At 41.1% G+C, this 26,649-nt stretch overlaps 2 protein-coding genes across 4 annotated transcripts; one reads left to right on the forward strand and one right to left on the reverse strand.

Moving 5' to 3' along the window:
• Positions 1–886: 886 nt before the first annotated feature.
• ttc17 (tetratricopeptide repeat domain 17) lies at positions 887–18,534 on the reverse strand. Its single transcript, XM_020643209.3, has 25 exons — positions 18,335–18,534; positions 17,669–17,758; positions 17,303–17,472; positions 17,002–17,113; positions 14,940–15,071; positions 14,436–14,545; positions 14,180–14,327; positions 12,930–13,069; positions 12,320–12,480; positions 11,898–12,010; positions 11,544–11,696; positions 10,786–10,901; positions 10,394–10,550; positions 10,140–10,211; positions 9,432–9,656; positions 8,396–8,615; positions 5,797–5,916; positions 4,500–4,795; positions 4,231–4,384; positions 4,021–4,141; positions 3,353–3,512; positions 2,869–2,952; positions 2,385–2,504; positions 2,113–2,256; positions 887–1,960 (listed from the first exon to the last, which is right to left on the reverse strand). Exons 1-25 carry the CDS (start codon positions 18,503–18,505, stop codon positions 1,829–1,831), a joined length of 3,621 nt encoding a protein of 1,206 aa, XP_020498865.2. The 5' UTR covers positions 18,506–18,534; the 3' UTR covers positions 887–1,828.
• Positions 18,535–18,609: 75 nt separating this feature from the next.
• Positions 18,610–25,818, forward strand: traf6 (TNF receptor-associated factor 6). Of its 3 annotated transcripts, none has more exons than XM_029279205.2 (8): positions 18,610–18,745; positions 20,412–20,737; positions 20,961–21,111; positions 21,664–21,822; positions 21,965–22,036; positions 22,888–22,965; positions 23,111–23,437; positions 24,263–25,818. In XM_029279205.2, the coding sequence occupies exons 2-8, from the start codon at positions 20,412–20,414 to the stop codon at positions 24,854–24,856; spliced, it is 1,707 nt and encodes a 568-aa protein (XP_029135038.2). In that variant the 5' UTR covers positions 18,610–18,745; the 3' UTR covers positions 24,857–25,818. The 3 variants fall into 3 exon arrangements, with proteins under 3 accessions (XP_029135038.2, XP_020498856.2, XP_020498855.2); XM_020643200.3 differs by having other exon boundaries at positions 18,635–18,773; XM_020643199.3 differs by having other exon boundaries at positions 18,676–18,854.
• The last annotated feature ends 831 nt before the right edge of the window (positions 25,819–26,649 follow it).

The following is a 26,649-nucleotide window of genomic DNA, read 5'->3' on the forward strand; positions in this document are numbered from 1 at the left end:
AAACTGATCCAGTCAGCTGAAATAAAGTTGAGCTCGATTTCAATTTGCAACCAAGAAAGTGATCTGACAACTCTCTATTTGACATCGACATGAAGGTGAAGTGTGTGAGACACATGGGCAGGTGTAATTAAATACATTTATCCTTGTTAAATGGTCAATATTATATACTCTCATGCCCTTAAATGTAGAATCACATAAATAACACACTGACATAAAATTTTGTTTTTTAGTTTGAGCCTGAGATTGTCATTTCATTCTTCTATTCCCATCAAGGAGAGGGTTTAATATAAGAGAGATCGTGGCATGTTTCCATGTCAGATATCCTAAACTGTGAGGGTTCATAACTATTTCTTCAACATGAAATCATCTTTGAAGTTAAAATGAATGCACCATTATAATAATGAAACATTGTAGGAGTTGATGAAACAAGAGTGTGGCTAAAAAAGGTTGGACAGTGCCACCATCAGGCCAGTTATAACATGTCAAGTAGAAAAAGGCTGCATTCATGTTTTTGGTGTCGGTTTTCAAACGATTAGTGTACTGAGGCTCTAAACACTTTATATATATTTTCTGTTTTTCTTTTCAATTTTTTTTATTAGGCATAAAAAGCAGTGATAAGACGGTGGACAGTCAGAAACCAGGGAGAGGGAGGAATGGCATGCAGGAAGGGAAGCCACAGGTGGGATTAGAACCCATGCTGCACGCTCGAGGACCACAGCCTCTGTACATTAGTGCCCGCACTAACCTTTAGGCTACCTGCGCCCCCTGAGGCTGTAAATAGTTGATGATCAAATGCTAAAACGTCTACACTTTTATTTAAGATTCAAGAAGTTCAACACTGTTTTTAATTCCCAAAGAGAAGAATTGACGCAGAGAAAGAAACAGATGAAATCCACACACTGCCTTTAATACTGTACATTTAATACAGATTTCACTTTTTAGAGTTTTTATTTTTTATAGATGGTCACTGGCAAATCCTGTTTCTGCCTTATGATTTCCATAAGTTAAGAAGCAAATATAGTAGCATATTTGAGTTTCTCTCTTTTGTTTTGAAATGACCTCAAACAGTTTGTAGGTCCCATTTAAATAGGAATGATAAAGAAATTAAAAGTGCAAAAAAAAACAAACGGAGATTTGTCATTCATCAGAAGTAGTGAGGGTGTAGATTGTTCTATTAAAACTCCTTTAACCTCCGAGTTTAGAGGCAGATCCCGGACCACCTCTGCTGCTAAAGATTTAAACAAATAATGAGTCCAAGCCTCTCATTTTACATTTCCAATTAAGTCACAGTGAAACAAGGTGCCGTCCTCAGGCTTGAGTGTGCGATTTTTCCAAGGAGTTCAACAAAAATGACAAATTTAAAAAAAATGTAATGAATGTAATCTCTTCCTCAAATGAAGCCCACATTAAATTGAAATACAGCAGAAAACTAAAACGACTCATTTGAGGATCTTACTCAATTTTGACCCACCTCCATTTATTGCAAGTGAAGCTAACATAATAAGAACTGAGTTGGGCCTTTTATAACGTCTTGATCTTTAGATAACAAGAGGTCCTGCATTTGAAAGATGAGATTATGGGTAAAATTATCTACAGTTGTATTTTAAAAGCTAAACCTTTGGGGAGTTGGATCTTAAAAAGAGAAAGAATCCACATTCTCCTGTATAGGAATCTTGATAACTAATCGAGAAACACACTTACGTTTCTCGCACTGCTTTTGTGCGAGTTGTTTGTGGTTTTTAGATGAAGTGTATGTGTCTGTGTGAATGTTCTTTATCTGCTGTGTGCGCATGACTGCTGAGTACTTTAAGGATTAAGTTAGTCGGGTTTAGGGCTGACGGCGTTCCCTCTTGGTGAGCAGGTAACACTGAATGGTTCTTAGTCGATCTTTGGCAGGGGCGAACTCTGGCTGCAGCTTCAAAGTGGACTCGTACCAGCGCATGGCTTTCTCAAACTCCTCCTGTGGAAGAGACGCAACAAACACATCAACATGTGTCCTGCATCGCTGCTGTATTAATGCACCTCCTTTCTATATCAGCAGCTGTTATTTATGTCCCTACAAGGAAACAAACAATGTAAAAAGATCTACAAAGATGTGACAGCAGCCCTTACCATTGCTATGTAGACGTTGGCGAGGGTAAAGTGGTTCACCACAAAGTGTGGGGCGATTTCTACTGCCATACGAGCGACTGTGAGAGCATCCTCCCATAGCCGCGCGTTCTGGAAGATGTTGGCCAGGCTGATAAGAGGCACATCCTGCGTTACGATCCCGGAGGAAAAAACAATTATTAATCTTTTGGATCCCGTTTAAAACCTATATAAAGGGTTATTTCATTCAACAACAGTATAAGGTTGCGAAGCAGTATGTAGTGTGTGTAACTTGCCTTCATCTGATGAGGGGCGTAGTTGAGGGCCTGACGTAGGCAGTCAATGGCTCTCTTGCCTTGACCTTTGACCCTCCAGTAGAGTGCAGCCATGCTGGATAGAACCCAGGATGTCTGATTCTGCAGTTTGAATAAACAGTAAGATTCTCACTGAGTGTAATGTAAAGGTGTTACAATAGATGGGTGTTACTGCTAAGTAATTATGCACAGAGATGGCACTTTCTTACAAGTAATTATTTTCCAGACAGACATGCAATTTGATTTGCATTACTACAATTTACAGCGAGTAAGAACCCTGAACACCCTTATCTTTAGATGTTTTCTAGGAATCACGTTTTACTACAAACTCTGACAGACCAAGATTGAACTAGGTAATAGTAGATTTAATGGCACTCTGCTGGAATCCTCTGCTAGAAAACCCTCTGATAAACCTGTGATCAATAGGTTAGTGTTTGAGTAACTAAGAGAGTACGAGAGTCCTCACCTTCTCCAGGACTTTAGCGATGCGTGTTCCCACCTGCTCAAAGGACTGAGGGGGGAACTTGTCTTTGCCGAGGTTTTGCAGGACCTGAGGGTTTGGAAAGAAAGGGGACACGTGACCATGAACTATAAAGTGAGGCAGTGAGCATGCATTACACCTGTTGCATTTTTTTCCAAGCCGTTATCTCTTGGTGGGTAAATGTTTGCTGATTGTGTTTGCTGTAGAACTTTTAGAGGTACCACCGCAACTTCTTACACCTTGAGAATGTTTCACAGTAACTACATGAAGATTCATATGGCACAAGTTTAATTGAAGTGCATTCACGTAAAAAGGTGAATCCTGTGAGGCTGGAACATTCGATGTTTTTACTTCTCTCTTGACCAATAACCAACTTGTCAGTCCAGACGTTCAGGTATGAGACAGAGCAACACATATGTTCACTCTTGTAATCTTCAGTACGTCTCTTTTTTTTTAAAAATCAGCCTACCTCACGCAGTTGGCTCTCTCCGGTGTAGTGGATGGCGGCTCGATTGGCGACTCCAGACAGGTGGTCCAGGGTGTGCATACTGGCGGCTAGGTTAGCGTTGCATAAAGGCTCAGCGGCTGGCTCCTGGAGCGGAGTGGCAAAGTCTATGTGCTCTGTGATGCTGAAATGAGACAAATAATGAATTTAAATATGAATAATTGTGTTTCTTTTTTAATTTATTTGAACTTTCACAATGTTTTTTTAAATTTTTTTTTTACTGAAAACACTAAACAGTAAAAACGAACACAGCATATATTTCTTGGTTAGTAGTTGGGTCCAGAACCTCAATTCCGTGACCTTTGTCTCGTTAAGATGTTTTGATGATTGATTTGACCTCTATGGACCTAGAAAAAAAAATCAGCCCCCAGGTCCCTCCCAAAAATATCAGGATTTTTCTCCAGAGGGCCAAATCCAAGGAGATAGATCTTCCATGTTTTAGAACGTACATTTTCTAAAATAAGTTGCTCCAGTTTCTCCCACTTAAATCAAAATCCTCAGTGTTTTAGTACCAAATTCATTTACCTGATTTACCATCCGTGAATCATTGTTCTCATACTTTTTGAAGTTAATTTTTAGAATATAGCATTAAAAAAAGGATGCGACCCAGATTAGGACAGTGAGGGACTTACTCAATGTTCTTGGCAGAAACAGCCAGCCAGGTGCTAGCTACAGTGGTGAGGTCTACTCTTCGTGTCCGCTGGCACTCCTCTGGTCCAGGCCAGCCAAGACTTGTGTAATCCCTCCAGCGACCTGTCCCAAAAAACAACAAACACCGATGACACTTCTCTCACTGCTTTGTTCTGTGTTTGTGCTGGTGGGGAAATGCAGGTGAATGCTACCTGAAGGGCCAGGTGATGGGATAGTTGGCCCGCTTATCTCTAAGACGGAGTGTCCTCCAGGCAGTGACTCCATGATCTGACCGTCATCAGAGCCGCTAACACTCTCTGTCCCATCAACCTTCGCCTTTCTGACCCGCTTTACCTGGAAGGTGATCTGATGAACAGAAGGCAACCACACTTCAGGTTCAACCATATCAACTGCAGTCCCATCCAGGACTCTTAACAGTTTGGTGATTATAAAGCGGGATCTGCATGTACAGTATGCTTACCCATTCAGCTCCTTCGTCATCCTCACAGTTTCCAAAACAAGGCCCACCACCCGCACGGGCACCCATGACGCGGTCATTCTTGAGCACGCGGATGCCTCTAAGGTCCCCGCGTTTGCCTCCAACATCCAGCGCTCCCTCAAAAGCTCCCATCAGGTCCTCCTTCAGCTGCCACTCCTCCTCCCCTTCTACTGCTCCACTCCCAAATGGGGAGGCCATTTTAGCTGATGCTGAGGGAGAGGGAGAAGACTGCTGCTGTCCAGCTGCCTCACCCGACCCATTACTGTCCAAGATAACCTCTGAAGAGTGGAGGGGTTACAGGTATGAACACAGGGAGAGGAGAAGTGAATGAGAACGATGCTGGGCTAAAGTAAGACTTCACAAACTGATCATCACAGAGACAACCTTTAGAGTTTAATAAAAAAAAAATTCAGGGAAGTGAATTCAGCCAACTTGCATGTCTTCGTCATATTTCAAGACAATGCATTTCTATTCGAGCATAAAGGACATAAATGATAAAGTAAAATACATTCAACTCAAGGATAACTGCTGCTAATGTTTAAAAAAAAAAAACAGCAACAAGTTGAACTGTGTGCAGTATGTAATAAAGTGATTCTTTAAAGGTATAATTACATAGAATTTGTAAACTAGAACATCTAAATTTATTTAAAATGTACTCAACCTAATTTATTTATTTTTTTGGATGTTGAGTACTTACATCAACTCAAATATTTCCAACAGTTATCAAAGCCAGAAAAATATATAATGTATGGGACGTGTCGCCATGACAGGCATGACATGTTTATCATTGCCATGGAAACAGCTGATGTTACGTCATGGGCCACTGCATAAGGAAGCAGGAGCTGCTACTTACAGCTGCCGTACTGTCGCTGTATGTGCTGCTGTGATACAAATGTCATAAAGTATAAAGTATACTTGGACACATGGTCGGTAAACATATTCTCTTCCTCGGGTCTGTTTCGCTCGTTCGTCTGCACTACCGTCAACGCGGAGTCCATTTTCATCGGGGGTTTGGGTAGAGCAGCAGAGAGAATTTCCCGCCCGCCTTGACGTCATCTTTTTGTTATTGTCCTGATTGACAGCCCCTTGGTGGCGTAATTTACATACTGTGCGTTTAAAATCTGTGTTAACATTGCAGCAGTATGAAGTTTTGCCACACGTGGAGCCGCACAGAACTGAGTCACCTGGTCATGTCTTTAGACCTAGTGCTCCTTAATACAGCACACTGTAAAACAAAATTCTCATTAAAATGCAAGTCGTCTTTGAATCACATTCTTACTTTCAAAGAGCAACGATTCCTCCATGGCAGAAATGGATGGTACATCCTGCTTCTCCTCGCTACCCTCCCATTCCTCCAGCTGTATACCAATGTCCTCTTCGCTCATGCAGGCAGCACCATCTGCATCCAGAAAAGTTATGTTTACATTATAACCCAAATCTTACCATGATCAGAGACTTAAAAAAAGAGACTTGTTAGGTCTTGTAACAAATGCATTCATAATGTGACAAAATAGAAATGTTCAATTCATTTTTTCAAACAGTTTCTGTAAGTTGTAGATATCTTGGTAATATTTCAAATATTCTACAATTGTGCTCAACCTAAGTGGGAGGTTGTGTAATCATTATTTCAAAGAAGGGGTTACTAATGCACCCTTTGAATTAAAGCTATAACCTTGAACTGTTTCTCTATTAACATGGTTCCTCCGTCAGTGAGCTTTACATAGGTTGAAACCAAAGACAGATCATGAAAGCTTTTGCACGAGCTCTTCCCTATTCTCTCCTCGACAGAAAGTGATGCATTTCAAAATTTTCGCAACACAGCAACTGTGTTTGTTTTCTGTGGAAAAAACAAATCAGTGCTTTAAGATGATATCTCTCTGCAGTGTAGAGAGGTGAATGGATTCAGCAGAGTGTGGAGTCCACACAGAATCCATTTACCTTCCTCAATTCACCCGAGAGACCTCAGGAACCCTCACCATGACGTGAAGACATTTGAACTTCTTCCTATGTTACTTGAAGTTTAAATCTTATAGGAATCATGAGAGACACAAAAGACACGATGAAAGGACGGGTTACCACATGTATTCTCATTCTGCAACATTGAACCCTGGTGGATTTGTTTTTTAGGCTGAAGGCTGACTCACCAAGAAATTAAGAAGATGAGGATGTTAAGATGGTAATAATAAACACATGATCTGCTGTGGATTATACCGCCTGACACCACAGTGTTGCATGGATACTGTTACTGCTGCAGTCATACAAGGCGGTTTGTTTGGTTGACATGTTTTATTTTGTTTTTTTAGCTACTGAAGAGGGATCCTGAATATCTTAATGTGGCTTTGGAGCTATTCCATATGTGTGTCTATAAGCTTCAAAATAAGATTCTGAATATATGAATTCTAGGTTGTTTTTTAACAAGCACTCAAAATACAACAAACTTCTAACGATATGTTTTGACTCGAACGAACACAAAGATGTGGGAGTGACGTCAACCCCGATGAAATTTAACGAGAAAAGTTTGGGTATTTTGTTTTTCTGTCATTTGAGCGCTCTGTGACCTGACATAAGGTGGGTGTGTTTTTAAAAGTGCCTCTGTGACCTTTTGTACTTAGTGTGCTTTATGGGAGCAATATTTAGCTTTGGAGAGTAAAATATAGACCCTTCTAAATTTGGCTTCAGCTATTTTCTGCAGCCTAAATTATTGAGTAGCCAAATTTCTCCACTTGAAAGCACTTTTCTCTCCACTCCCACTGATATGAATAAAGAAGGTGCAGTCTTTATTCGTATCCACAGCACAACATACTACTTGTTTTTCCAAGGTACTCTGGCGCTTCAAGGGAAGACTTGAGCGGTTCCTAGGTTTTAGTTAAAAAAAAAAAAAAAAAAGGTTCAGAACCCGTCTGTGCAGAATGAATTTTAGTGCAATGACTAATATACAATGCACGCAGCAAGAACTGGGGAAAAAAAACCAAAAACTTTTTTGTCTGCCTCACTGAAAAGTGTTTCTTTCTGTATGAATATGAAAATAAAAAACAAGATTTACAAAACATTTCCAAAACTTCACAAAGTATTATAAACTTTCTGTCGTGTTCTAAACAAATTGAAACTAAAATAATAAGCTAGGCAGATCCCTCTATCACTATGTTGCCCTTCATTTGAAATGAAAGTATGGACGGGTTTTACTTCACCGTCTCTCTGCTACAGTATGACTATGATGCAGCTCCGACTATGAAAAAAACAAACAAACAGAAAATTGGGTCAAAACAAGGCTTGGAAATAAGCATCGGCCAGCCGCCAAATACGGGTGTTTTTTTGTTGTTGCAGTGACTGGGGAATTAGCTCAACCTACCAGTCAGTATATAAAAGTATTGTAATAAAGTGGTTTGTGACCACAAACGATGCTAATTGAATCCTGTTCTTCTGCTTGTTCCGGTCTGACTTGATCAGCAGTCAGCCAGTTTTAATTCAGGCCCACAGGGCTTACAATGACTGGCTATGAGACTGAGAACCTACACAGTGATAGGCTGTGTGCTCAAATTGCTTTACTTCTTCTTTAATCGAGCAGGAAAATGTTAATTTCCATCCCTGGTCAAAATATTTGGTTCTTACATGTTTATTAAATATAGCAAGTTAAGCAACAAAGAGATTTGTATTGAGAAACTAACAAAAGCTCTAACAGTCCAATGATGCAATGTTGAGCCCTTTACACAAACAGCTGCAATTCCTTTTGCAACAGTTCAAAAAACTTTACCCGAGAAAAATGGTTTTCAGATCTCAACAGTGATTAGGTTAAATCCCTGCTATAACAAATGCAGGGCGTGTTCCATTGTGAGCAGAGACAGAGTGAAATAAGTCTGTGTGTGTTTTCAACCACTAACCTGAACAGGGTGGTTTGTGGGAAAGATTGTAAAGGAAGGGGTAAAACTGCAGACAACGCAGCAGAGGCAGGCTGCTGCGACACTGCTCACAGCCAGCCAGGGAGGAAAAGGAAGAGGAGGAGGAAAGAGCCGTCACCAGGATGTGGCGGAACAAGGCCAGAGCACCTGTCACATTGCCCTGGGCCAACTGCAAGCTCACCAGGCTGAGCTGGGTGTGGGGCTGAGGGAGGAATGCAAAGTAAAACCCAACAGGGGGAACATTAGCTACAGGGAAGCATATGTGAAACTCACACTACATCAAAACAATGGACTGGATTTTTTCCTGACTTCTGTCGTTTTTATTTAACTGAGTGAAGTGAGTCTTGTATGTTCATTTTGCAATCCCCGACATTACTTTTACACCATCAGTTCTTACATTTATTCTACCTTTGTACAAACACTGTATGACTCACTTCTGGTAATTCTGTTTAATACACACCTCCTTATTCTTACAAACCCATGCCTTCTCAGGGTTTGGCTTAACAAGATGTTGGAATATGTTCCCTATCGATTTCACTCTGTACTGATTCAATAGTAACTTGCTTATGTTGCACATTTTTTTTGGCCACTTAAATGACCCAGAGGTCTTCTTTTGGGTTGAAATGCAGAGGGGTTTATAGGCCACTGGAGAGTACTGAATTCAAATGTTCCTGGAATAACTTTGAGATGATGAGTGCTTTGTTGCATGGTTTTTTATACTGCTGCATGTCTAATTGTGAAAAGGTAAAAAATGTGTGGACACTGAAAGTAATTTTAAGGCAGAACATGGCATTCAAATGTTGCTTGACGGGTATAAAAGGCGTGTCTTTTGTGCCAGCTGTGTAGAACTCAAAACTGGTTCTGGGTCTAGTCTCAGAATCAAAAGCATTTATACTCAGTCTTGTCTCGGTCTCAAGACTCTGAGTTTTTTCATTACCTACAATACCTGAAAAAGTGACTAAATATGTCAATGTCTCAGCATTAGTAAGAAAGTAAAACCAAACAATTGTGCTTTTACCTCTGAAGCATTAAGAACCAGTGCTTGCTCCAGCAGAGTTTCTGCGTGGGTGGTCAAGCCATGGTGTAGCAGGAGGTTAGCAGCGTTGGTGAGGGACAAATGGCGGTGGGAGGGCGGAGCTGAGCTCAACACTTGGCGCAGACACTGCAGGGCACGGCTGCCGTTGCCTTTGGCCCGCCAGAATAGAGCTGCCTCATTGTGGATCTGCCAGCGAGGTACAGCGGCCTGAACATGCAAACAAGAATGAAGTATCTGTAAATCTGACGACCTTATTTGGATTCAGAATGCTAAACACAAGGAGTGAATTATCACTAAATTATCAAAACTGAGATGTAAGCATTGCATCACTCATAGGTAGAGCTGTCCTTCAGTTATGACCTTCAGTGTCAGGCTGAAATTTGCATATTTTAACTGACTGAAAGGCTTGAATATGACTCATACTGTCCATTTTTATCTTTAAAATAAAGTAATTGTGTACTTAGTGTTAACATTTTGAACAAGTGTTTTTTTGCTAAATCAGGTATTTCAGAGATAACAAATCTTAAATGACTCTTATTGTAGACCAAAAACTCCATCAGGACATTCTAGGATACAAATAAGAACATATTATGTGCCAGATTTAAACTCTAACACAGTATACATGAGGTGGTTAGAGAGATACTGTATGTTACTGTCTTCTGTGGACAGAGGAGTGAGGGACATTCTTACTTGTTTTACAGCTTGAGCTATTCTGGAGCCGATCTGCTCCAGTGTCCATCCTCCACTGCGTGACTGCAGTATCTGTAACACAGAGTCATATTAATGATTGTTTATGGTTCATTGTAGTTTCATTAAAGGGAGATCACTCAAAGATAAGAAATCAGAGTGATTCTGTAAACTCACTGAAGATGTTCGTGATCTATCGCCATTATTTTCATATTCAAATCACACCATCATATTGAAATAAACACATCGACAGATACCTGGGAGGCATGGGGATCTGGCAGCTCCTTTTCTTCCAGAGGATAGTCTAGTGAGGCAGGCAGGAGGGTTGGATATGGTTGGGGTACGGGACCACAGTTTGGCACTTCTACTGTCTGAGGAGGACTGCTGCTCCCGTAGAGGACTGTTGCAACAGGGCTGTATGAACACAATTGGGCAGATTTCACTCAGAGGTCATACGTAAATGGAAAGTTTTGATATGTAAATCTTAAACCACAAGCTCACTCTTTTACAGACTAGATTCAAATCAGTTTTCTTGGATGCCTACTGCAGTTTTTAAAGACCATTCGGAGGAACTTCAAGCTCAAGTGTAAAGTCGTTATTCAGCAATTCGTACTCACAAAATACCCAAAAGTCAGGATTATGTACTGACCTGAGGCCCTGAGTTTCAGGTGGAAGGTAGAAGGTTGGCAGCAGGTGGGAAGGGGGAACATTTGGGTACTCATGGGCACAGTGACTCCTCTGAGGCCACAACATCCTCTGTATATCCTAAAGCCAAAACATGCACACACTCAGGTTACAAGATTGATATTAGGATGTATTTCTTCCAATAGAGAATTACAAAAAATTGTTCGAAAAAGAATAAAAACATAAAAAATATAGTCGACAACAATGCAACAGCAGAAAGACCACCTCTAAGTGTGTGGAAAGTGAGGCTGATGCAGCAGCTCATTACACCCAACATTTGTGGGAACAATCACCACCAATTTAATGTTAAAAATAACTTCAAAGTTAACACTACTCCTATATTACTAATGCTGACATGCCATTTGTACATCAACTATCAAGAGTGTACAGTGAGCCACATAAATGATGCAGCCTGTCAGTCAATTCCTTCAGGAGTTATGTAAAATAATAGGATCACAATGACTTCTCTAAATAGAGTATGTTCATGACCAAGGTTTGTTTTTTCTTGATACATTTTTGGCTCTCCTTAAATTCATACACAAGAAATGATGTAACAGTCTTTTACTGAAGCAACACTTTGACAAAAGCTTTACAGAGGTCATCATTTGTTCGCTTACTTTCCATTTGATGGTGTACTATGCAGTTGTTCGGATAATCTCAAATAACCCGACCAAAACATTCGACCCCAAACAAAAACAATGAAATTTTAGTTCTCAGTCTTGCCTGTGTGTAATCCTGTTGATTGCCCCACAGGGCCGCAGCAGGGTCCTGGTCTCCGGACACAGAGGGATGGAGATGGGGGCTGGTTGCCGTCTGGTTTGAGTTGCGCTCTGACACAAGTGCCACACTAGATGCAACGGACACCTCCTCACCAAACTATGATCAAAGAGAGAAAAAAAAAAGATATTTGTTCTATATACTTACTCCCACTTATTAATGTGCACTGACATCTGCACAACAGAAGACAGTTTCCTTTTAAAGATGGAATACATTTTAAAATATTGACTTCCATTATGTTTTATAATGCAGGGAAAAAATGAAATTCAGAGGGTCGTTGTCGTCTCTCAAAACACTTACTTGGACGTAGTGAACATGTTCAAACAGATCACCACGATGATAGCGCACAGGCAGGTCAAAGGGACAGTAGAGGTTGCGCTGCTGCTGACCCAGGCGACACATCTGATGATTTCCTAGACCACATAATGACACACAATACTGAGCGCCGCTCTGCACAGGCTCGTCAAGAAATGTGTATGGAGCGTTGTGCACAACAATCATAGCTAGATTAATGTGACGACAAATATTATCATTGCAAAATAGCTCATGTATAATAGCTTTTACTATTCCAAGCAAATGGTAAAGTAGAGTATCAACGTTTTCTTTTGATCATGTAAAGCATTCCCTCCTGAATTAAATGTTGGACATAAAATCCAAAAAGTACAAGAATACTTCAGGTCTGTTCAAACTCTTCTTCTCTCTATGTGCACTGTGTATCATACCGAGCTGGGCTTCCTTGGCCATCTGGGTCTCATGGATAATGTTGCGCAGGATCTGCTCTTCCTGCAGCAGCTTGTGTTTGTCCAGAGCCTCCTGCTGACGAAGGTAGTGGTCATGCTGCTTCTGGTACTCCTTTAGCTCGTTCAGAGTCCGCTGCAGGGATCTACAAATATATTGGGAGAGGGAAGGGAAGTACAGGACTGTAAATGCAAAGTAGGAAAACAGAGAATGTAACATTAGCATTGTGCAACTACATGTCCAATGTTAAAGGCTTAGTATAGAGGGGGTATAGAGTATACTGTGCATCAATCTACACGGTATACTGATTGATACTAATATCCCAAGCCATCCAACAGGATGTAAAATGAAACCTTAGAACATTCAGTCCATGATTATGAAGAAATGTGGTCTTCCTTACTGCTTACAGGTAGGGATACTTGAGATATTAGAACGCCTATTCCAGCAGCCTGACTCAGGATCAGGCTTGTTTTATACTGGTAAGATGTCCTTATATCATAGTTAATACCTGTAATCATTTGACGTTGTTTACAGTATGTAGTAATCCTGTTGAAACAGTCTGAAGGGTGTGTATGTGTACAAGTGCTTGCCTACCTGTGCTGGGCTTCCAGGCGCTGCTCCAGCTTCTGCTGACAGAGCACAGCATGTTTCCTCCTCAGGGCCTGCTCGAAGCCTGGCTGGGCCTGCAGTGCCTGCTCGTAACACAGCACTGAGTGGTTGTATTCCCCAAGCATCTGGTGAGACAGTGATAGAAGAGGAGACAAACAAATATAGATAGAGTACACCGATTTGTTTCATGTCGAAATCAGGCCGTGACAAAAATAAAAGAAGCTGAACAGACTAAAAAAAGTTCCTGCTTTATCGAAGTTCCTGCCTGGTTTTAACACGGCAATATCCTGTCCCTTTTGATTCACAACAGTATCTTAACTTTCAAGATAAGAAATTGATGACAGCTGAAAACTCCCAATTTGTGTAATCTGGGAAACATGAAACTTAACTGCAGACGGTGAGATAACAGAAAAACCCTTATCAAGAACTTTGCAAACACTTTAGGTACACTTTAACCACCCGCCAAACACAGGCGTGTTTATTTTGCAGTGACGAGGGATTTTGCTCAACTTACCAGTCTCAGTGGCTGGTAAATAAAAGTAACAACAAATTGATCATCTTGCCTCTCAGTCGAGGTTCATTTGCAGGTAAATCAGTTAAATGAGTTAGCCTTTGAGGACATGGCTTGAATACAAAACTCTTACCAGCCTCAAAATAATAAACTGAAATAAACTTTTTTTCTGTTCATGAGCGAGACAAAGAACATGTCTGTATTTTCTGTCATAGTTGGAACATTTCCCTTCATAAAATAACCTACTACTTGAATACAGTAAGTTTGATTTGATATTATACATCCTTACATAATGCTGCCAGTAAAAAAAAGTAGCAGGTAAAAAAAAAAAAGAAGAAAAAAAAGTGACTCGTAAATTTTTGAATCCAACAGTCATAGTGGCAGGTAGGCGAGAAAGTTCATTTCCAATACTGAGAAATATTAGCACAGAAATAACTGGACTTACTGGAGCTTAGTTGGCAAGGTTTTAATCAGAAATGTATTTCTTACAAAAACAAATACCTGCTTTGCACTGGAAGTCGAGGACATTGCTCTATATTAAATCAATACTAGAGTTCACTGGATAAATGTACGTTAAAATAGTTTCCTAGGTGAACAACAATGGTCTTGTTTTCTAATATTTTTTCTTTTAAGACACACGTTTAATAGCACACCTCAATAAGAAGTGCATGCAAAAGAGTTGAAGGTGTAAATAGTGCAGTGGAATGCTTTCTGTTTGACTTACAGCGTAAATGTTGCCTAAGGTGTAGTGGCTGGTGAACAGATCTGAGGTAAGGTCCAGGGCAGCATGGGCGAGAATAGCAGCATCTGCTGAGAAGTGGGCACGGTGCAGGATGTTGGCCATGTTGACCAGGGCTACATCCTTGTGCTGCCTACATGTACAACACAAACATGCACGCAGTATGAGAACGTGCACACCTGTGAGCAGTCTCTCAACACAAACAGTGTAGAGCATTGCGGTTTGATCAGCGTGACGGTACCTTGGGGAGAAGTGCAGAGCACGCACCACACAGTCCACTGCCCTCTGAGGCTCATTCTTCATACGCCAGTAAAATGCCGCCATGTTGTACAGCACCCAGGATGATGAGTTCTGAAACACACGATCATGAAGACACACACTTCTTTAAAAACTCTTTAGAAGTTACAATCATTTGTTTGCCTAGACTTTTCATTTGGCTGTCCTGCTTAGACCCTGAATGTGTCTGTGCTGGTACTGACACTGATCTTGGTGTCATTAATCCATCTGCACTACACTGACTTTCAGAAGCGGACAGAAAGAAAGACAGATCAATACACATTTATGAAATCATACATTTTACGTCTGCTCCTCATAAGCAGATTTGCATTTTCCATTCCTACACTAGAAATTGAATACAATAGTGTTTTTACTAAAACACATTTTGTGTCTTCTGTGTAAAATCTGCAGGGAGGGAAACAACAGTCTTAAATATTCAATGAGACAAAGTTGCACAGGCAGGCCTTACCCTGAGTAACTCTTGATGGATGCGATGGCCCACTTCATCAACACTGCGGCCAAGCTTATGAGACAATGAACTAAAAATGGGATCCTCCTTAGAAAGCAGTGGGGAGGTCAAGTTTGCTCTCTCCTGCACACCCTGCAAGAGACAGCAAGGAAGAGTCACTTACTAGATTTTGTTTCTCATAGTCCACTGCACAGCACCCACATTGCACCTTTTGTACATTGTGTTATTTTTTTATAATTTATATTTTTAAATTATATCTTATATATTGTAATAGCTTCTTATACTGTATTATTTAAGTTGTTGCTAGTTCTGCTTTATGTCCCTGTTAATTGTTAAGCACCAATACACCAAGTCAAATTCCTTGTATGTGTAAATGAACTTGGCGATAAACCCCGATTCTGATTCTGACTAGATATTTCAGCTTGCATTGAGTCAGACACAAAAGCTTACAATAAGAGCAGTGTACAGTGTGTTTTATGTGTACCACGTAAAATGCATACCAACCCTCAGAGTAAACATTACGATTGTTTCTGTGACTCTATAAAAATAACTTTGATGTGCTGGTTCACTTGAGTGGCAGAGCGATTGAGGTTTCTACACTCCGACAGTAAACAGAACAGAAACTTTATGAAATGTTGCTTTACCATAAAACTACCCCTGCCCTTTAGTCTGTAGCCAAGGTTAAGACTGAAGATAAGAAAATAAAAAAATGTCTGACTGCAACGCAAACTCAAGATTATATGAAGTTGTTCTTAACATGTTGGATTTCTCCACAGCAACATATTACAGTTCTGAAAAGAGTAACAGAACAAAAAGGCCTTCATATTTTAATATCATACAAAAACCTTATTGATAAACTGAGATAAACATACAATTGATTTTATTGTTAAAGTTTATTGCTGGGCGTTTTGCCTTTCTTTTAAAAATAGGACAGTGGATAGAGTCAGATATCAGGAAGAGAGAGAGAGAGAGTGGAGAACGACGTGCAGGAAAGGAGCCACAGGTCGCATTCGAACCCACGCCGCCTGCTTGGAGGACTACAGCCTCTGTACATGGGGCATGCACACTAACCACTACTCTACTGGCTCCCCTAAAAGCAAACAATTTTAAACTGAAATAAAATCAGATTCTCTCTCAGCTGAACGTTTGCATACTGAAGGTACACCCGAATTGGATAAGGTGCTCTGCTGTCTCTGGATGCTCAACTAGTTGCTATCACTGAAGTTGGCTATACCAATCTGGAACCGGATGGTGTTTACATAATTTTATGGGTCTCATCCTGCTCGGCTGCAGTCCAAGGCGTAGTATGCATTGGGACTGAATAAAAGAATATGACTGTCAAATTCAGTTATTTTCACTTTCACTTTCTCTGACTGTTTGGAATGAGGCGTTTTCTCAAGTCAGACAGATGATGATGAAATAAAGGGAAATAACACAGGACTTCCCAGCTGAGAAGAATAAACGTGAGCTATATGGCATTATTAAACAGTGGAAAATCCCATTTTTTTTGCAGTTGCTTTCAACAAAAACATAAATTATTATCACATGAAGTTGTTTATTTAGAATAGTCCTACTTAATCTGCATCATTTGATGGACAGAAAAAAATACTGTTGTTTCTAAAGAGCTGAGTTAGAATTTTAAAAAGGACCAACTAGGCCCAAAGTTTAGCAGAATAGAGCAAGTAACTCCTACAAGATAGAAGTTATATCGACAATCTTCCAGTGTCGTTGGCTAGACTCTTGTGAATTTGAATCAGAAACAGAAGTCGTGAACTCTGGGCAGGATTCCCCAAATTACATCGAAACCAGCCACATTACTCCATGTCATTACTTAATCACGCATGTCTGGAAAAGGTTAAATACATTCAAACAGGATGTAAGAAGTATGTTAAAATCTAATTCAGAAATATCCGTTTCCTTGTTTTTTTCCTGAAGTGCCTACAGTTTCAAAGTTACATACAATTGGGAATAAAAGCCTCACTACATAATATACATCATATAACTACATTTCATAAGAACTCCAATTCTTTACAAAACGTCGGACAGTTTGGCCTTCACTCACCCTGAGATGCTGGAAAGCATGGATACTATAAGGTAGTTCAAATATTTTTGCACAGTCAGGTTTTTCGAGATCTGGGGGCAGAGCTGTTCGGAAATCCATATATTCTTCAGGGCTACAAGAGAAGAGAATACAAACATGTTTAGACAGAAACTCTGTCATTGTGTGTAAGAACACTAGACACGATCATTCAAGTTTTTTATTTTTTATTTATCAAACAACATCTCCAGAGTTTGGCTTTGGTGCCTTAACCAATTAAAGAAAAAAACACAGTATGGACGACATTTTACTGAAGAGAGCTCACCTGATATCTTTGCTTTCCAAAGAAATATAAGTCCCATCATAAAGGTCAAGGTCTCCCAGGGGTACCTTGGCCATAACGCAGTCTGCATCTTCTTTGTAGTGTCTCTGCTCCAGCCCTGTGTCTCTGTCCTCATTCTCCTCGATGTGAATCTTCTGCGCCACTAGCTGTTTCTATTCAACAATAAACAAGAGGATATTAAAAAAAAAAATCAGTAACAAGCAAAAAAAAAAAAGAACAAAGAAACACCAGCTGACAATAAATACATTAGGCAATCTATCTAATGTATATCTTTACAAAGATTAACGACATTGAGGACCCAAGGTGAAGCACATTTTCGGCACACATGACACAATGATTACTACACACCTCAAGCTTCTTGAGGTAGTTCACACGAGTCTCTTGCCTCATGAATATCACAACATCGTGAGGATGCTTCAGATTCAATGGTGAGTCAACCTGAAAAAAAAAAAACAACAACAGTGTGACACAAACAAAAACAGTCAAGAGATTTAATCTAAACTTGGGACAGGACTGCTGCTGCTGCTGCTGCAGTACGTTGGTGGTGGAGAAACGCTGTCCATGCAAATCTCATATCAGACGTGCAAACTCAGCCTAACACAGTAACACAGCCTTTTCTCTTTAAAACACAAGAAGCAGTGTTGGTGGTAACCCGCACATCATTTCGTTAACAATTCGGCAACAATTTAAGACGCAGTTGCCAACGCGACTGTTGTCATGGGACTGAAACACTTTTGGTCGTGTTGACCTCGAACACCTACAGACAGCGTCAGTTCACAGGTAGCTCGTACAAGCTAACACACTGAAGACAAACAAAGCGAATATCTCCCGTTGTCTTGTCGCTTTATTCGACGTTACAAAAGCTGGCAAACTGCTCGTGTTAGGTTCAAATACATGAACCACGTTCGTAAGTGTCACCGTGTAATGCTGAATAAAAAGCTTTTTTTTTTTACGCGCTTAGCACCCTGACGTTAGCGTTAGCAGGTCGATGAGCTAAACGTTGACTTGTCATACTTGTTGTTGAATCTTTCCGTCCTCCGTGACAACCCAGTGGGTCGTGGCTCCGCCGGAGTCCACTATCAGCACACAGAGAAGGATGAAGAGCTTCCCCTGAAATGACGTTTTGCGCGAATAGTTGACACGACAGGGCAAAAACTCAGGACAGATTTTCCTGAGGTCCGCCATTTTTTTTTCCCTGTCTCAATTTTTTTTTTGCTCTGTGTGTGGTGGTGACTCGTTACCAGCAGCACTCCGGCCCGGCAGGGGGCGCGCACGTCCGGGAGAGGAGGAGGAGGAGGGGGGGCGCGCACGTCCGGCAGGGGGCGCTCACGTCCCGCCGCACCGAGCAACACTCAAACAGGAACATGATGGATGACGTTTGTAAAGTAAAACAGGAAATTATCTGGAGACGTTTTGAAAGCGAAGGCAAGTGTTACATAAAAAGAAAGAAAAGGTACCCGCTTTCTCAGCTGTAATCAGTATTTTAATATCGGTGTTGCCGACGAAGAGGCTTGTTGTCTTACTCGCTGTTTTGGTCAGTATCTTCCTTTTAAGTCCTTTTATTTTCTCTCTGTTGCATAGTCAGGGTTGCAAAGTTGCAGTTCCGCATCAGGTAGCATGACTTCTTCATCAAGAAACACCATTGTCAACCCTGTTTATTGTACTTGCAGGCAAGCTTTAAATTGTATTTTATTATATTGTTGCTCAGTGTTGGCAAAGGTAGCACTTGGTTTGCGAGGACCTTAGTCTTCTAAGCCATGTAAACTAATGGTTGAGAAGTTAGTTCCGACTCCTCAGTTGAACTGAGATATGAGTTATAGATGTGGTTACTCGTTATAAGCTGTGTAATGAATGTAGCCGCACTGTTAACTGTTTTATATAGTTGAATAAGTGTGTTTATTTTTTTAAAGGACCTACCAGAAGGACTCTTAAAAAAAAAAGTATGTCAAACTAAGTGCAAGCGTATGGGAGTGGTCTTAATGGACTTTATATCAAGGTCAAACAAAACCGACACAGAAGCTTTATTTTCCCACTGATCCCATCAAACAAAGAGATCAATTGGCATTCTGCAGGATAACTAGTACATGTGACATTTCTTCTGAAGCTGAAAATGAAGCTATTTTGACCGCCAACTAAGCATTTAAGACACAAAAAAAGGTGTCTGCATTTATTTGTTGTATGTGACAGTAAAAGACAGACAGAGGGGGGACAGCAATTTGAAGACATCACCTTGGCATTAGGATTTTTGTGATCGCAATTTTGACACTTCTGAAAATATTTAAATAGCAAGTGTGTAATCAATTACCCGAGATAATGATTATTCAGTAACCATGAAAACTATTGCCCTTAAGGTATTGCTGTTTGCGCCAACTGTAATGTGTACTCTTGTGTATTGCTGGTGTTTTAGGATAAGTGCTTTTTTTTTGTAGGCTTCTCTTTATGTCTTTTTAAAAGGAGGTAGGAAGTTGACAACATTGTTAGCTGAAGGGAGGAAGTTATAGACTCGATTGGGTGAAATGAGTCCTGTAGATACCTGTGTTTTTTTAATTCCACTTACCAACATGATATTATCACTTTTTTTATACCAACCCAAGACATGGCAAACTTTTTTAGATTTCTTATAGAAAGCACTTGGCTGAGATTTCTTCAGTGTTGACCAACTGCTTTAAGAGAGGGAAAGTATCTCTAATACAGATGCACCGATCCGATTTCTTTCAGTTCCGATCCGATTCTTATACATGTATTATGTGCCGATGTGAATGTCTCTTGATGTTGATGATGATTTTTGGTCACGTCTTACAGTTCAGTCTGAATGCCTTCAAAGCGAGTCCGCAATTTGAGAATGTTTTGAGCACCCAACAATCTTTTCTCAATCAGTGACATGGATTGCCGCCGTCGGCCTGATCTCCGATCCGTAAATGGCGTCAATATCGGACCACGATACCGATATAAGATGGGATCGGTCCCATCTCTAATTGCTAACGACAAATTTGGGGAAATGAATGATTGTTCACCAAACACTTTGTTTTTGCTATAATTGTTTTTGCGACTCTAATCCTTTGAATGCCTGCCGTTATCCCGCCCTGCACAGATGGCTTGCTTTGACAGTAATAAGGGAAGTTTGGAGGAGGTCAGCTATGACGGAGCTGTTGGTGGAGAGGTGTCCAGCTGCGCGTTGGCAATGATGGAAAAAGAACGCGAGTCCCTTCTCAGCCCTTCGGAGAGCCCGGGCACATTTATCAGCAGCAACTCCACCAGTCTTCAGGGTGCTGACCCCGTCCAGGGCTACGACGTGGAGTTTGACCCGCCCCTAGAGAGTAAATATGAGTGCCCTATCTGCCTCATGGCTTTGAGGAATGCCATTCAAACACCCTGTGGTCATCGATTCTGCAAGAACTGCATTGAGAAGTCCATTCGGTAAGCTATCATGCGTTTGCTTGCACCAGTTTCATGGTAGATTCTCATAGGGGTTGTTTGTCCTTCATGCCTAAAGTGCAATCTGTCAAATGACTGAGTAGTAATGGAATCATAAACAAGTATGTTTTGTATCTAAATGATGCAATGTTTACATAGAGCCCCATGCAGAACCTGATAGTCCTAATGCTCAGCCTAAAAGATTGTACTTCCTCTTGTTTTACAGCGATACCGGACAGAGGTGCCCTGTTGACAACGAAGCGTTGTCAGAAGAACAGCTCTTTCCTGATAACTTTGCCAAACGGGAGATCCTATCGCTAACTGTGCGCTGTCCCAACTCTGGCTGTGCTGACAAAATGGAGCTCAGACATTTAGAGGTAAGAATTTTAGAGTGATGGACATCTTTTAATTTTGAATATAGAACAATCAAGATCACGAATACAGGACAGTAATGTTGCTCATTAAGAATTTAGAACGATCTTGGGAAGCGGGACATCTGAATAGTATTTGCAGGAGTGTCATTCCTTAGGCATATTTGTATTGACCTGAAATGTATATGAACATGTAGCTGTGATTATTTGTTGTAAATCAATCACAGCAGAGCATCAAAATCTGAAAATAAGCAAAGAGGTCTGCTATAGCTTAGTGCATATTGAGATTCCTGCAGCAGTTTGTGCTTCATGTTTTTTTTTGTATTAGTTCTGTTTTTACCTAACAATAAAAATAACAGCCTCAGGATAAAGATACTGACAAGTAAAACCTTCCCTGTCTACCTCACCGTACACAGCACAGACTCTTCCTGCTTGCTGTTCCGACATGTCCTCGTACTGTTTGCTGTTGTTATGGATAATGAAGTTGTTACATTTGAACCCATGCTGTCCTACAGAGTGAACTAACTGCACTGACTGGATATATTGTTTTACCCCCAGAATCATTTGGTGCATTGTCAGTTTGCCACCGAGCCGTGCCCACAGTGCCAGCAGTCTGTGAGAAAGAGCCACCTAGAGGAGCACAAAACTGTCGAGTGCCAAAGGAGACCTGTGTCCTGTCCAGATTGTGTTGCAAGCTTTGTTTACGAGGAGAGAGAGGTAATGTTGTCTCAATAATGGAACTGATTCTGCTGCCTTTTTTTCCCCAGAAGACTTGCAGTCATAGAAAACTCCAGCAGCTGCATTGTTTGTAACAATGGGGTTTTGTCTCATTATTTTCTGGTTTTGGTTGCTCCTTCAGCTTCATGAACACCAGTGTCCCTTTGCCATTGTGAAGTGTCAGTACTGTGGGATGGATCTGATCAGAGACCAGGTGAGTGAAGTGATGTCTGCCTCTAGGAAATACATACATTTTTCTCACTGAAAATGGTTTAAGCTAACTTCTGTCAACATGAACTTCTCCTTTAGTTATTAAAAAAAAAAGGGAACAGATTCAAACTGTGCGTGTCACAGTGTGTGTCTGCACAGACCATTTATCCAACAGCGAGTGTTGTATATGTGTCGAATGAGACAGGAAGTTAATTGTGGGAAAACAAGTGAGTTGTTTCCCTGGTTTTGCCAGTCCACAAGTATAACAGTCAAGTCAACTTTATGTCTACAGCACAAGAGAGCTAAGCAAAGTGATTCTGCAGCCATAAACAAAAGGAAACCCAATGGGCTATTTTAAAACTCATGCATGATTTTAAAGAAGTTACAGTAGTCAATGTTGATGTTAATAACAGCATGCATTACTTTGTGGGAATCTTGGGGTGATAAGAAAGGGTTCACACAGTTGGAAAAGCAGCATCTTAGCATGGAGTTTATCTGTCAATCAAATTGAAATGTAGAATCAAAAAACATCCCTTCTTTCTTTTAAATATATGTTTTGATAAAGGATGACAGAACTCTCCAAACAGCGGGCTGCAAAAGAGAAGAAAGCCAAAAAGAAAGGCTTTAAAGATCAAAGCCTGACATCACCCTGCACCGGGGGGAAAAAAAAAGGTGGAAGGCGATGTCAGGCTCCCTAATGTCAGGACCAAGAGCCAGTGGGAGCAGATACAGAGAGAAGAGAATTGGCACAAACGAAGCCCCAGTGCAGCACCAGCAAAACTGACCTGTTGAAATGGTTGTTGATATTCTTTGATTGGACAAAGAAGCGAAGCTGATGTTGTTTGTGTTTTATAGATGGAATCTCATTGTGACACAGATTGTCCCAAAGCACCCATCGCCTGTAACTTCAGCGCCTTTGGATGTAAGGAGCGGGTAGGTGATAAAACGCAAAACTTTTTTTTATAAACACAGGAGAACAATCCTTGAAAACTTGTCTTGTTTCACGATTATGTGTCCCATCAGCTCCGCAGACCGAATGTCACTTAGAATTTTTTTGTTTTTGTTTTTGCCTCCGTAGATGCAGCGCCACAACCTGGCCCAGCACATGCAGGAGTTCACACAGATGCATATGCGCTTCATGGCCGACTTCCTCCGAGGCGTCACCCTCAATGGTACCTCTCCTAAATCCCTGTGGTCGCTAGGACCTTCCGTGTCCCCCGAGGATCAAGGAGCTGCAGCGTCAGTATCGGCCTGTAGTGGTCCAAGAGGAGCCGCGAGCTGCAGCAGCAACAACAGCGCCCCAAGTCAGCCTAGCGAGGAGATGCAGAGGATCAGGGACATGGACGGACGACTGGTGAAGCAGGACCACCAGCTGCGTGAGCTCATCATCTTAAAAGAAACACAGGTAAAGGATGTCTTTGAGCTTCAAAGTATGAGTACTTTAAAGAACGTACAGTATGTGATCATTCTTTTCTCCTTTATAATACATCTCACTACACACCTTTGATGTCTATCATATTTATCAGCCAAAGCAGAAATGTAAGTTTTCATTTTCTACTCACTCGGCACTTCAACGGATTGCATGCAGCAGTTTGTTGCTTTAAAAGGCAAACCAAATAAGCATGCCCAAGGGAATACCTCTATATTTTCTGTCTTTTGTTTGTTAGACCCTGAACAAGATGTAAAATTTGCTCTGTTGAAAAATATAGCTGAAGTACAACCATTCCTCCATCTGATGATAGAGCGACTTTTTGTTCCGCTTAATAGGTCTCAATTTCTTTGCCCAATTCTTCAATGCAGATACCTCAACCTGTTTGAGCACAGGTATTGAACTTTTGCTCTTCAGTTGTGTCAATTTGAGAGGCATCGCAGAAGTGTTTTACAATGGTCTGTTTATCTTCCTTCTGACAAACAGATCCACTTCTATTTTATAGTAACAATAATACATTTTATTTAAAGACGCCTTTCAAAACACTGAAGGTCACCTTACGAAGTAGAGACACTGCTATCTACTCAGACCCTACAGCTCATGTTATACCTGCACTATTCTCTTGATAATACTCCCAGAAGCATTATTCAAGTGACCTCCCCTCACTGCTGTGCCTGAATGGATCCAATTCAAAGAAAGAGCATTGAAGCGGCTGCTGTTCCGCTTGTTTCTGTTATCGCTTCACCTCCTCTAAAGATGTGGTATAAGTAACTGAAAACTATTGTCTCACCTCTTCCACAGGCCGGCCAGTTAGCAGAGCTCAGACGCAGAGTGTCAATGCTGGAGGAGACGGTGAAGGAGCTGGAAGCCCACCAGTGTCATGGCATCTTCATTTGGCGTCTCAAAGGTTTCTCCACCCACCTGCGTAACCAAGAGGCCGGCCAGGCGGTGGTGGAGCACAGCCCCGGCTTCTACACGGGCCGCCCAGGCTACAAGCTGTGCCTGCGACTACACCTGCAGACCCCCAATGCCCCGCGCTGCTCCAATTTTATCTCGCTCTTTGTCCACACCATGCAAGGAGCTTATGACGGGCAGCTGACCTGGCCTTTTCAGGGCACCATCCGCCTTGCCATCCTGGACCAGGGCCCTGAGGGTCAGCACCACACGGAGGTGATGGAAACCAAACCAGACCTGCAAGCCTTCCAGAAGCCCGCCATCCATCGTAACCCCAAAGGCTTTGGCTACGTCACCTTTTTGCACCTGCATCAGCTGAATCAGAGAGCCTTTATCAAAGATGATACTTTACTTATCCGCTGTGAGGTGACACCGCGTTTTGACAATATGCACCGTGAGGGACCAGCGGTGCAGCCGAGAGGCCCTGAGGCCTCAGTGTGAGGGACTAAAATCAAACTCTTATCTACTGGATCATCATACCAAGACGTCAGTACAGTACTGACAAAACACTGGACAGTCAGAGTGATGGACAGTCAGAGTGAGGGACAGTCAGAGTGAGGGACAGTCAGAGTGAGGGACAGTCAGAGTGATGTACAGTCAGAGTGATGGACAGTCAGAGTGATGGACAGTCAGAGTGAGGGACAGTCAGAGTGATGGACAGTCAGAGTGAGGGACAGTCAGAGTGATGTACAGTCAGAGTGATGGACAGTCAGAGTGATGGACAGTCAGAGTGATGTACAGTCAGAGTGATGGACAGTCAGAGTGATGGACAGTCAGAGTGAGGGACAGTCAGAGTGATGGACAGTCAGAGTGATGGACAGTCAGAGTGAGGGACAGTCAGAGTGATGGACAGTCAGAGTGATGGACAGTCAGAGTGATGGACAGTCAGAGTGATGGACGTCTAGTGTAAAACTGCTCATCAGACCCATTTCAAATTGGGACACCACAATTTGTCAGTTATTTATTTGTATACATACTATGAATGTTAATTTGACTTATTTCTATGAATAAATCAATCAGTACATTCCTTTCATTCATTTAGAGATGTATGTAACGACCTGGTACTAACTAGCCTCATATGTTCAAGTAGTGTAAATAGTCAATATTTAATCAGCTTAACATGACAAGTTTAAGATGTGCACCTGCTGCCTGCCAACTGAATATTACTGCAAAAGCTAAAGATACTCTGTGATGTTTTTGACCGTGATAGATAATATTTAGAGACGAGCATAAAAGCAATGAAAGGGGAAACAGATTACGCTAAGCCTTAAGGAAGAAATCCTGATTTGTGGGGGATTTTTTTTTGTGGTGGGCCACAGTTGGAATTTGTGAGTCAGGTGACATGTTGGGTCTGAAAAAGACATCTCATACCTAATAAAATGAACATGTCAAAAAAGTAACAATCTCTGTGGAGTTCTCCTTCTAATCATATTTGAAAGAAGTTTACGGGGGGTGCGCTACCCACCCGGGCGTCTATTTTAGTTATTTCAACCATTGATGTAACCCGGGTCCTGCCCCTCTACGGAGCCTTGCAGGCCCTGACACCACCCTAATTGTCAAGGGAGAAAAGCTGAGAGGGAAATTTACTCACCAGGGAGAGTGTCAGGCTTCTTTAACTGGAACCAGATGTTAATTATTGTTTTATTTCAAACAAAGAAAAATAATGAAAGAAAGACAGAAATGTATATCTTAATTACTCTCCTTTAATGATTTAGTGAATCATTTAGTTTTTTGGGCGCTAACTTCACGTTTAGCTGTGTTGCTCATTCCACAAATGCACGCTCATTAGAAGTTATACCTCGTTATAAAGGTGACTAATCAGGCTTTCCAACGAAATATAATACAACACCAATTAGTATTTGTAAAGGGGCGAATTAATTGACTGAAATAACATTTCCAAACTTTTTTTTGAGGAGTTTATTTACTTATAAATGAATGTATATTATATATCTAGGATTCCACTAAGGTGGTGTTTACCTGCAGAGAGGTTTAACTGATTATTATTTACTAGTAGGAGAAAGCATGTCATGTTTCCGGTTAAGGTTTGGCAGTTAAGAGAGACTCCGCCTCTTCCCAAATGTGAGTTAAGCCTTGCTGTTTCTAATAACCTTACCTAAAGAAGATCTTAAAGATTGTATGATTATTAGTTTCATGCTCAATACTATTTTCACTTTTATTTTTACTAATGTAAGGATTTCATTTTGCTATATCATGTCTTGAGTTTCAGCTACATC

This window comes from Labrus bergylta, chromosome 3 (assembly GCF_963930695.1).
Source record: "Labrus bergylta chromosome 3, fLabBer1.1, whole genome shotgun sequence".
NCBI lineage: Eukaryota > Metazoa > Chordata > Actinopteri > Labriformes > Labridae > Labrus > Labrus bergylta.

Excerpts from the sequence above, each read along its gene's own strand:
- ttc17 (XM_020643209.3), bottom strand. The coding sequence starts at position 18,505 with ATGGCGGACCTCAGGAAAATCTGTCCTGAGTTTTTGCCCTGTCGTGTC. Across the intron at positions 10,902-11,543 it reads ATCAACAGGATTACACACAG|GATATACAGAGGATGTTGTG; the intron begins GCAAGACTGAGA and ends TTTTGGCTTTAG. Across the intron at positions 5,917-8,395 it reads CCACAAACCACCCTGTTCAG|ATGGTGCTGCCTGCATGAGC; the intron begins GTTAGTGGTTGA and ends TTCTGGATGCAG.
- traf6 (XM_029279205.2), top strand. The coding sequence starts at position 20,412 with ATGGCTTGCTTTGACAGTAATAAGGGAAGTTTGGAGGAGGTCAGCTAT. Across the intron at positions 22,037-22,887 it reads TGGATCTGATCAGAGACCAG|ATGGAATCTCATTGTGACAC; the intron begins GTGAGTGAAGTG and ends TGTGTTTTATAG. Across the intron at positions 22,966-23,110 it reads CCTTTGGATGTAAGGAGCGG|ATGCAGCGCCACAACCTGGC; the intron begins GTAGGTGATAAA and ends TTGCCTCCGTAG.